General features: G+C 36.4%; 1 protein-coding gene across 1 annotated transcript; it reads right to left on the bottom strand.

Moving 5' to 3' along the window:
* Window positions 1-3,873: 3,873 nt before the first annotated feature.
* Window positions 3,874-6,907, bottom strand: zgc:152863 (uncharacterized protein LOC562658 homolog). Its single transcript, XM_056263484.1, has 4 exons — window positions 6,758-6,907; window positions 5,543-5,740; window positions 4,789-4,927; window positions 3,874-4,314 (listed from the first exon to the last, which is right to left on the bottom strand). Exons 1-4 carry the CDS (start codon window positions 6,849-6,851, stop codon window positions 3,987-3,989), a joined length of 759 nt encoding a protein of 252 aa, XP_056119459.1. The 5' UTR covers window positions 6,852-6,907; the 3' UTR covers window positions 3,874-3,986.
* Window positions 6,908-11,419: the final 4,512 nt, after the last annotated feature.

Here is an 11,419-nt window from a genome sequence, read left to right as displayed (position 1 = left end):
GTTAATAGAATTAGTTTAATATAGTCATTGTTTAAGAATTTCCCGTTCTCAGCAGACCCTGATTTTAGTTTTGTCAGTAGATGGCGACATTTCTGAAAAATAATGGTTCTCGTCACCCCTCGTTCTCTGGCGTTCAGTCCAGTTTCTTCAAAAGCACAAATGTGGCCAAAAGGGGGCAGAAATCGAAGCTAAACTGGCCTGGATATGTTAGAAATAGTGTTAACATATTGTTCTACCACTTGTAGCCTTAATCTAAACTTCAAGCATAACCTCACTTGACTCTAAGTTTATCTGAAAGTTCACGAGGTGATTTCTTACAATGGTTCTTGTTTGGTGCTAGAATCATCGGTTAGGCTGATTTTGAGTGGATGAGATCATGCTTTTTTAGTTAATAGATTATTCACTGATGCCATAGCTGACAAACGCAACAAATACTCAATCAGTGATCATCTGATTTTTATAAAGCATTTTATATACTATTACAGTTACAACTTGTAAGTGAATCTATACTATGTGTCTTTGGTGTTGAACTACAAATATGACTGTTTTCTGTTCTTGTATCTTTTCCAGTATATCAAATGGTCTATAATGGTTTTCAAAGAGGCTATGGTGTTGACACTGCAGTCGTGTTTGACTGAAAGCCTTGTCTTATGTCTTTTTGAATCATAATATGAAATGCTAATGACAAATGTGCTAGTCAATAGTTTGAAATCATTCACAGCCAGCAATCATCTTCGGTCTAGTTATTTGCTGTTGTTTCTCGATCACCTTTAATGCAGCAGAGACATTTTTTAAATGATGGCATACAGGATTAGTTGTGCTTTTTTCAGTTGACTGTGATTGTTATATTTTCCCCTGATTTCTGTAGCTAGGACAGACACGACTCAGGGGGCCTTATTCAAATGGTGTCAGATAAGACGCATGCCATTCACAAATTCTTTCGATTACTTGGACTTTTTGTGTATGTTACTTTGCGTATTTTTGCATCATTTATTTCAAATGTATGTACAGTATACCTTGTATTGACTGATAAAGAAATAAAACATTTTAAATGCTTTTAAAACCTGTGTACTATTGCAAACGGACATCAAAATATTGTAAAGCACATATTCATCTTGATTATTTAAAAACTACTTGTTTGCCAAAAAAAAATAGTGTTTCACACAACTCAATATTAATTGCATAAAATGTATTTTCTAGATAGATGGACATGTTTTGTCACACATAATGCGTTCATGAGTTCAAAAATATAGGATGAAGCGGTGAGGAATGAAGGATTTAATTTGTTATTTTATCTTTCAGGATACGGTCACTACATGCAAAACCTTTGCGATCGTTTTTTTCTTCCCAATTCCCATATTGTCGTGACGGCTTCTCTACTGTCTCGAACAAGAATTTTTTTTTTTTTTAAGTACGAATATGCACACCTGTTGTTTACATTAAAATCTTTACAGAGGGAATTTTGGATCTATATCTTTTCGTCACTATTTAAATCTATAGAGTGAATCTAAAATACTTTCAATAGACAGAAACCAATACATTTTAACCACGTTTTTAGAAGGGAAAAAAAAACGTTATATAAAACCAGGTAAATGACAAGAAAAACCCTCTGTAAAAACCTTTAGAATATGTATAGGAATTAAACTGTATGTAACTGACCTTGGAGATTTCTGGCTTTTTCCTTTCATCTCACATTTTCCCCTTCACCATGGATGTCTCTTTTGGGGCTCCGTAGAATAAATCATGTGGCTAATGCATAACAGATTGTATTATTTTGCTTATTTAGCAAAGAGCAGACACTTCCAACCATCTCTAATGGAGATTAATATTACAAAAACAACTCTGGTGTTTAATATTAAACCCGGAGGCGGTTTAGCCCAAACTAAAATTTGGCATTTTTATATAAAGGAATTAATTAATTATAAAGCGATTTGAGGGAATAAAAAAAGAAATGGGCTTATTGTATTAGTGAATTGATTTAAACTATTTGCAAATAATATTTATTTTTTAAGTATGCATACATTCTCTCTACATGAATCAAGAAAATGATAGCATAGTTTTAATTCAAAAAGGCAAAAAAAGTTGAGTAGACCGCTAAACTTTTAACGTTAGTCATCCTAACAACAAACAGAGCGGTGCGTAATGGAGTGCATCAGGGCAGCATCAAGAATATCAAATACATTGCAGTGAATCTCTTATTTGCATCTTAAGTTTATTACCAATAATAATTACAGGTTTGCGAAAGTGTAGAACTCGGTTAACTCGCGCTAAACACATAGTATGGCTAAACACATCTTCACCACAGCGACTCATTTAAACGCCTCTGATTGGCCGATGCATTCAACAGACATGTCTGTGATTGGCTACAATGCTCAACGCTGCAAAATCATGTTGTAAGTAGGCTACCTTTAATGCAAAGGGAAAAATATAAATAAAACTGTAATATGCACTTTTCGTGATTACGTAATCGTGGCAGCTGCAATCTTATTCACATTTGTTTTTTCTGATTAATTGTTTTGTTCTATGAGAAAGACAAGGTAACAAAATATTCCTGGGCTTTACTAAAAACATTGGGGGCTTAAGCCCTCAGCCCAGCCCTAGCTAGCGCCGCCCAATACACCCGTGTTTATCACAGCAGCATTGTGTGAAGCAGTCTGCGCTTTACCTCAAGATGGGGACAGGGCCTACTGCCAAATATCTCTCTCGCTCTCTAATTTGCAACATGAACAGTTTTGCAAGCATATTCTGTAAACAATTGGGCAATTTAACCTCAGTTTGCTCCAGATTTAATAAATGAACCAAAAATGTTTTGTTGATTGTTTTACTATATTTAACTTTTGAATAGCTACTTGCCATCTTTGAGTGCAGAATCAGGAAACAGGTTTAGTCTTACACGATCTACTTATGAAACAAGGCCCAAAACAAGTTTATTCACAGAGGGTTTTTTGTAGGTCAAATGTAAGTGCGTAGGTGTCTTGCTCTCCTTTGCTGCTTCTATCAAACATATTCCTCATGATATCCTCTTATGGGTTTTGGCTTCTAATCCAACATTGATCTGTGTGCCCAAACTAGTTTGAAAACATCTTTTAACAAGCTTGACACTGTATTAGAGCTGTTAAACCCACTGTTGTTGACCACACCATTACACATAAATCACTGAAAATGTTGGTTTTAGGGAGGATCAACCTCTGATAACCTCAAAGTAAACATGTTAAACACCACTCAAAAACCCTGGAAAGATTTAAAATAATTTTTAATAGCAAACATTCCATTCATAAAATTTTAAAAATGTATAATTATTCATTTTACATACACTATTTGGTCAGAATTATATACAAGATGTAAATGTTACATATCGTAAAATAATTGGAAAATATAAACATTCAATGTCCTTTCAGCAAGCATACTTCAAGTCAGTTCCCCTGTTCTACATGTTTACGCAATATTTAACAACAGATAGATCTATTCAGGTGAAAGGAATCAAAATAATAATTATACATATATAATACAATCCATCAGTCAGCAGGCAAAATCTCAGTCTGGCTATGACATTCAAGAAATCCAAATGCTCTAAGAAACACTGAAATGAGGTGAAAGGTCAGGTATCAGTCAAAGGAATCATCACCGTTAACTACACAGCATCTCATCCTCACAGATATAGCTCCAATACCTACAATATTAAATAAAGTCATTCATCAATCATAAAAGTCCTCTTGAACACCTTGTTTCCCCTCATGGAGGGGAGATGATAGCCACGTCTTCAGCTTGCCAGTGAAAACATCGACAAATCTATATTGCAGCAGGTCACCTAGAAACACAAAATATATCTGACCAATAAGGTCGTTGAAAAACCAGTTTCTCACGGGTATTTTAAGCCACAAAAGGATGAATCCACAATCAAAGGTTGAAAGAAAAGTCACAAGGACTCCAGTGCAATGAAATGAACAATCAAAAAGCTAAAGGTGAGAATATTTATAGTCCAGTAATTAGTTGTTTTTATCATCAGAAAGTGCACTTTGCAAAGCCCGTTCGTCACTGTCGTTCCCAGTGTCTCTGGATCTTGATTGGACCTCTTCATAAGGTGGCGGCAGATTCTCTGTGCTCTGATTAACTGTGTCGGTGCAACGATTCGAATCGGACCGTATGAGCGAAGTCAGCGGACTGTGTTCTGATGCGTCCTGGGCCAATAGGAGCTGAGTGGGTCCACGGAACGACGGGAGTCGCTGGCCCCAACTGCCGTAGATTGCCTCCTCATATGTGGGAAGAGATACAGGTAAACCATCCACCACAAGGTCCAACTGGTCTGAGGAACGCCTGATGAGAAAGACCCAACAGTTAATGTGATGTTGAGATCCACCTTATTTTGCAACACGGAAGCAAGATATTTTCTTTGAATGTGCGAGACTTTGAATTCATGAACTGCTATAGGTAAATAACTAGAAGAAAAACAGTGCTGTAAACAGTAAAACTGTTGAACAAAGTTGAACTTCAGTGTCTTCAGAAATTATTCTAATATGCCAATTTTCTGCTCAAGAAACATTAGTATTATCAATGATGAAAACAGCTGTACTGCTTAACATTTTTGTGGAAACCGTGATAGATTTTTAAGAATTCTGTGATTATTAGAAAGGTCAAAACGAACAGCTTTAGTAAAGTCACTTTTTCTGTCACTTTTGATCAGTTTAAAACGTTTTTGCTTAATGAAAGTAAAAATTATTTCTAACCCCAAACTTTTTTTTTAACTGTTGTGTGCATTTCATTGCTTTTGGGACAAGTGAAATGACATACCGTTGCGTTCCGCAGGAGAGTAGACGGGATTTGATGACCAAACAGGCTGTTGTTGTGAAGAGGAAGATGGACACTCCAATAGCAGTTGTAGCCACACTTGGGATAGAGTCCATTTTTTCTTGTTGTCCGACAGGAATCTCTGTTTTTAAAACAACACACAAACTATTTAAAGATTTCCCGTCAAAGAGCTTGAAAAAGTACTGACATGCAAATTAAGCCCGGATGTGGAGCATGTTTTTTTGGAATAAGTGGTTGAGTGACAGCTTTACATCCTTTGATTCGGATTCTATGATGCAAACATTTTCCGAAGGCTTTACATGCATCACAGAAAAAGTCAAACTGGTTAGTTTGGTTACTTTGCTAACTTCCTGCTCAAGCAGTTGGTTTCCTCTCGTGATACGTTTCAACTCAGATAAGGAAGTGAACGCAGAGAATGAAGCATCATGGTTTCTCCCCCCTCCCTCCCCCTTTGGTTTAGGACTTTACTTCCCATCCGGGCGCCTGGGGTTTATCTAGGTCGTTTATTAATGGTTCTGCTTGTGTATTATGTCTTTCTCCAACACATTTCCTTCATCAAGAAAGCAGAACTTTCGAAAAACTGATGCAAGACGAAAGAGTTTGAGTTGTCAGCATACGCTGCTTCCAGTCTTTTGCATAAGTCTCTTACTTCCAAAAACAGTAAAAGGTTGGATTGCAATAGTTGGGCCAGGTATTCGGGCACAAGCAAATGCAACTTCATTTTTTTTTCTCTTACCTGATCGGGGTGTACAGGTGGGCACTTTCGGATGCCATTCCCCACGTTGACACTTTGACCAATGGTGGCGTTTGAGTAGAGTGTAGCCGGGCTCGCAGAAGAAGCGAATGATGCTCTTTTGAGGGAAACCACGACAGGGAGAGGGTTCACAGCGGAAACCTCCATGCTCGGGTATGATCGGGTGGGAGCAATTCCTGCCTGAAAATTAAAAAATAAAAATAAAAATTTGAAATGACACTGAAGGTACATTTCAGCCCTTTCATGTAGTCCCTGTATGCATGTTGGTTTTATGCATGTTATGGTTATGCAACTTTTATACCATTCAATTTGCTATTTTATGTTTTTGTTCTGCATGTTGGTTGCAAACATGACTTTTGGTGGAGAACATTGGTATAATATTGTATTTACAAAAAAAATATATTAATTATTATTACTTATTAGTATTTGAACAAACTAATCATTATATTCATAACTAATATATAATAATGAATAATTATCTTTTCAAGAATTTCAGTGAATCTTTTTACATGATCAGGACAGCTGTACAACCCTGACAATCTTTGGTTTTAATATACAATTTATTCCTGTTATGCATTACTCCAGTCTTCAGTGTCACATGATCCTTCAGAAATCATTCTAATATGTTGATTTGGTGCTCAAGAAACATTATCAATTTTGAAAACAGTTGTGCTGTTTAAAGGGATAGGTCACCTAAAAATTCACCCTTACCCTCACGTTGTTCCAAACCTGTATAAATGTCCTTGTTCTACTACTGAACACAAAGGAAGATATTTTGAAGAAAGCTTGTAACCAGGCCGCTTCGGGGCACTATTGACTTCCAAAGTAGGAAGAAAAAAAAATACTATGGAAGTCAATGGTGCCCTAGAACTGTTCAGTTTCCCACATTCTTCCAAATATCTTCCTTTGTGTTCAACAGAACGAAGAAATGTAAACAGGTTTGGAACAAGTAGAATTTAAGTCTATACTGTCAGTTTTGATCAACCGAATGCATCCTTGATGAATAAAAGCATTAATTTCTTTCAAATAAATATACTACTGACCCTCAAACTTTTGAACGATAGTGTATACAAAGTTTCATAAGTGATTATTGCTAAAAGGACAATTTGATTATCTTTACAAGCGGCTTTCAAAGGAAGTTAGTGGCTGGTTATCTGGAAGAGGAAGATGTGGTATGCTGAAAGGAAATCTTCATACCTGAGGTTAAGTCTGTCAGAGCAGCCAGCATGAGAACCCCGCAGCTCAGGACAGTACGCAGACATGGCAAGAGAGACAATCGCTGTGCAGACATCAAAACACCTGTCCCGATAACAATAAAACAAAAAGAATCAGTAACCTGCAGCCATTCACATATCAGCAGATCACATACTCTATTACTGAGTTTACTGCATTGACAGATTCATTTCTTAAGTGTATTACATGTGATTAAACCAAGGTAACCATTAACCATGTGTTGATGAGGTTGCACAGAAAGAGGAGGGATGTATCAACAGCTGGCCGTGCAACAGCTGGCACACTCCACACCCAGCCTGTCACCCTAGAATAACACAATCCAGAGTGCAAATTCCCATGCCAAAGGTGACTTTAAATGTCACAGCATCACTCGATAGTGGTCTAAAAATGACAGCCGGCTTTGCCGCAAACTGAGGGACGATGTGCGCAAACATGTCAAGAACCCCAAACACTAAATGCTTGCTTTGATGTCTGCAATGGTGTAGTCATCCGTGTAACATGAGGGATTGCCCCTTCCTGGCAGCGTGACATTTTCACTCCGAAGCAGGCCACAACGTGGGCGGCTTGCTGCCTCCTCCTTTACTAAATGCATTATTAAACTTAAATGTGAATGCATTTACCAGTGCATTTTGTAGGACTGCTGTATGTGAGCTGCATACAGCAATTCAAAGTTGTATTGTGTGTATATTGCACATTGTGTATATTTTTATACACTATGCATAGGAAAATATTGTGTAGGCCTATGTATATGTTCTACTGTCACTCCATGGCTGTAATTACACATTAGTAATAGACCATTAACATTATCATCAGTTGACCACTAATCTGATCCTTAGAATTGGGTCTACCAATAAATGGAATAAATGCAAAGCAACTAAATCAATGAAATCTAAAGAATTAAAATGAAACAATTTAGATTTGCAGAAAATTAATAGCATGAATGTTATTATAACTATTAAATCAGAAATAAAACAATAATGAAAAAAACTCTGTATATGACATTTTGGTTATTGAACATAATTATTACAAATAATTATTATAGTCGGGGAAAAATATCTCCACACATGATTTTCACTACACCATTACATTTGTGTATGATGTTGTGACAAAAAATGATTTTAGTCGTGACAGCAGTATATATCAAAGAACGGCGTTAAAGTGCTCAGCTATAGGTTATTAATATGCATTTTTCTGTTAACTGGCCATTAGAAAGCTATAACGTGTATGCTGGGAAACATCACTGACACGCAACAAAAGAGAACTGATCTTTGATTCTTCTTCTCTGCAAATCAAGCCATTAATCTACAATGCTAATTCTATCCGTCATTGCTGTGCACTACAACACTGCACAAAACCCGTGTGATTCAATAGCACCATTCACACGCATACTGTGGGTTTGTGAAAAGAAAGACAGGTGCACAAAAGCTCTATTGTAGCATCATATTGTTATAATATATGCGTGTGTTATAAGCCAATTCGGTTCATTCCAATAAACAAGTTGGTCGTTGGATTTAGAATGTTATAAAAATAACGGATGTTCACACTACCCCAACAACAGACGCCGGCAAACACTGATTGATCATGGTCAGTCAGGTGAAAGCAACCCCAACAAACGTGTTTGTTGGCGATTGTCTGTTAGTTGTGAATTGGCCTTTAGTCTGATTCAAAATGAAACTCACCTGGCAATGCAGCTTGCGGTGATGTGAGGTTATAAAATCGATTAAGTCCAGTCGGCTCTTTAGTGTATTTTTATTTACAAGGGGTTCGTCATAGATGTCATTTAACTTAACGCAAAACCTCTGCCCGCCGCCTGAATGGGACCTGATTCAACAAGTGCATGTATTCCCGAGCAGCTGTCAGATGACTCACCGCACAGCTGAGTTATCATGAGCAGCTCGAGCTCTGATTGGTCGCCGTCATGCGCGATCACGACAGCCCCGCCCATATTGACCATCATATTCTGGAAACCGAAAGCAATTCGTGGAAAACGGTATTGTGGTTGTAGCCTACTATTATTTATACAAATATTTTCACGACCACACCTAAAGCACCCGGTTCCCCATTTAGCTTAAAGTCAGAGGAAAACGCACAAAACAGAAGTGATAAAAAGGGTGGATAAATGAATCGCCTGAGAGCGAAAAAGCTGAAATATGCAGTGACAATGGCTGCATCTCAAAAGCTTATGAGCTGCCTACCTAGACTGCTTTTCTGGGCGCATTCAAATGTTTTTGATGTTGGATTCATATTAATTGTTTTTTCTTCATGTCACTGACATAATGGCATATACAATCTTAAAATACAAAAATGATCTAATTATTATATACAATTACAATATAACATAATTAACATTTTATAAAATGGCTATTACACAATGTTATAATTAAATGATGACATTCATTGTCAGTACTTCCCCAGTTAACACCATCTAGATAATTACCACGTTACCTAGAAACATCAACGAAACAAAATGATTACGATACATCCTGCAGAAAAAATAACGCAACAGTTCTCCGAAGACTCCAGCAAAATTATACTAACACATTTGACTTAAAGAGTGAAATGAAAGAGGCGGAAGGTGTCGTTTAAAAACTGTATTTGGTAAAACAAAAGAAAACAAAATCAGTTTAAAGTTCATTTTACCACCAGTAAAAATTCACGTTATAAAGGGAACTCTGACATTGGTTGACCACCAAAAATGACAATAAAGAGAAAACAACAGAACCAACATGAACAGTATGAACCATTTTACATGTCACAAAAATGCAGGGCTGTCAGTAGCAGTTCCAAAAGGATGGTGAAGATGATTTTAACACATTAGACAAAAGTAACTCCGTCAGATATGGGGCAACATCAAGATGATGTCAGAATGCCAGTGAGGACACAAAGTTCATGTTTCTATTCCACCTTCAAAACAATGTTTCTTAAAAACTATCTACATGATGAAAAAATTAAGATAAAAATCAAAAAAGCAGTGCAAGATTAATTAGAAACCTATTAGGCTTAAAATAAGTCGTCAGCAGAATATGGGCAATCCATTTGTTTTAATGCAGTGACAATCTGAGATAGAGACAAAGTGATAATACAATGATGTACCCTTTCCATAGAGCATTTGCAGTACTGTTTATGAGCACCAATTAAGGAACGAAATTGAAAACTGAATACAAAAAAGTAGATTACCTTACCACACAAGAGATCATACTCTGATTGGGCCTGGGAATGAGATTCAGAAAAAAAGAGAAGTAATTTCTGGAAGCCATTCAACACGCTCACTGGATCAGTCTTTTGAGACAATCATGCATTATGCCATTTTGCTCACAGTACAGCATGTTCCATTTACACAATCCAATAACATAAGGCTTGTGGTCAAAGGAGGTATCCTCTTTCAAAACAGTCAATAGTCATTAAACCTTGCAGGTTTATAATATATAAACAAAAGTGAATGCATGGCTGATCACAAAGCAATTGTGCCACTGCCCAAACAGAATGTGTTCATTTTCAGTTATGCATTAAAGATATTCATGCATTAAGGCATTGTTTTCTTTGTAGAAATGCTAAACTTATCTGTTGCTTCAGTGCACTGAGGATGTTAAACAACAATCTACAATCCCTACAATACTTCACAGATAGACATGAGCCTATAAAACGCTACTCTCTCAATTTCATCATTTATTCATCTCTGAATATACATTTAAATGCTAGTGTATATACTTTGCTTCAATGCCCGATTGTCATCATTTCACCTTCTGAAAAAGTAACGCAGCCCAGCATGTAAAGAAATACCATTCAAAACTTTTACTGGTGGAAAAAAAAAAATCCTAATAGTATTTTTATATTAATTATGTCTGTCATTAATTTTCTCAAACCTTCACATCTACAATTAGAGTTATGGTTGCTGTGTTACAGTTTAGGCCATCAGCAAAAGGATTTTTTAGAAAAACTCAAAATATATACATTAGCTACCGTTTCAGTCTAGGATTAATCTCTACAATTCATCTTAGAACAATTTGTAAATTACCGAATGTAACTGTGACCTTGATATTCACACAAATGTGCATTTACTCGATTCTTTTTAACAATTCAAACTTGTGCTCATGTGGAGTCGCTACAACAAATCGAAATATTTAAACACCTTTCAGGGTTTTTTTTGTCAGCGTTTTCAACCACTTTGGTCCTGGATCTTTGTGACTAAGCAAAAAAGATACACAGTCTTAAAAGGGATAGTTCACACCAAATTGAAAATTTTGTTATGTTCTTCCAAGCCTGTATGGCATACTCTCATCTGTGGAACATAAAAGAAGATATTTTCTACACAAATTTTCTTTTGTTGATGGGCTCCAAAACAACATTGCAGAAAAAAAAAAAAAAGGAGAATAAATGACAATTTTCTTTTTTGGGTGAACTATCCCTTTAACGCGATGTGATGTAGTGTGCTTGGAATATGTTTGGACTATAAACTTCCAGTATTTCAGACCATCTTTGGTTGTTCCATTACTCTTCTCTTAAATCCTTGAACATGTCATGGTGCTCTTATAATAAAGAGCAGTAGTGTAAATGACCAATTATATGAGCATTCCGGCCTATACTTTAGTGTGTGGGATCAAGCGCAATCTATAGGTTCCACTTCCT

The sequence above is a fragment of the Rhinichthys klamathensis genome, unplaced genomic scaffold, assembly GCF_029890125.1.
Source record: "Rhinichthys klamathensis goyatoka isolate OS25496 unplaced genomic scaffold, OSU_Roscu_1.1 h1tg000206l_1, whole genome shotgun sequence".
Classification (NCBI taxonomy): domain Eukaryota; kingdom Metazoa; phylum Chordata; class Actinopteri; order Cypriniformes; family Leuciscidae; genus Rhinichthys; species Rhinichthys klamathensis.
The sequence above is the reverse complement of the archived record's forward strand: the minus strand, read 5'-3'. Positions and strand labels throughout refer to the sequence as shown.

What these genes read in the sequence shown, in the direction of transcription:
- zgc:152863 (XM_056263484.1), bottom strand. Translation starts at nt 6,851, where the DNA reads ATGTCTGCACAGCGATTGTCTCTCTTGCCATGTCTGCGTACTGTCCTG. An exon ending in TCTGACAGACTTAACCTCAG is followed by an intron (nt 5,741 to 6,757) that starts GTATGAAGATTT and finishes TTTAATTTTCAG; the next exon opens with GCAGGAATTGCTCCCACCCG. An exon ending in CACCTGTACACCCCGATCAG is followed by an intron (nt 4,928 to 5,542) that starts GTAAGAGAAAAA and finishes TTTTAAAAACAG; the next exon opens with AGATTCCTGTCGGACAACAA.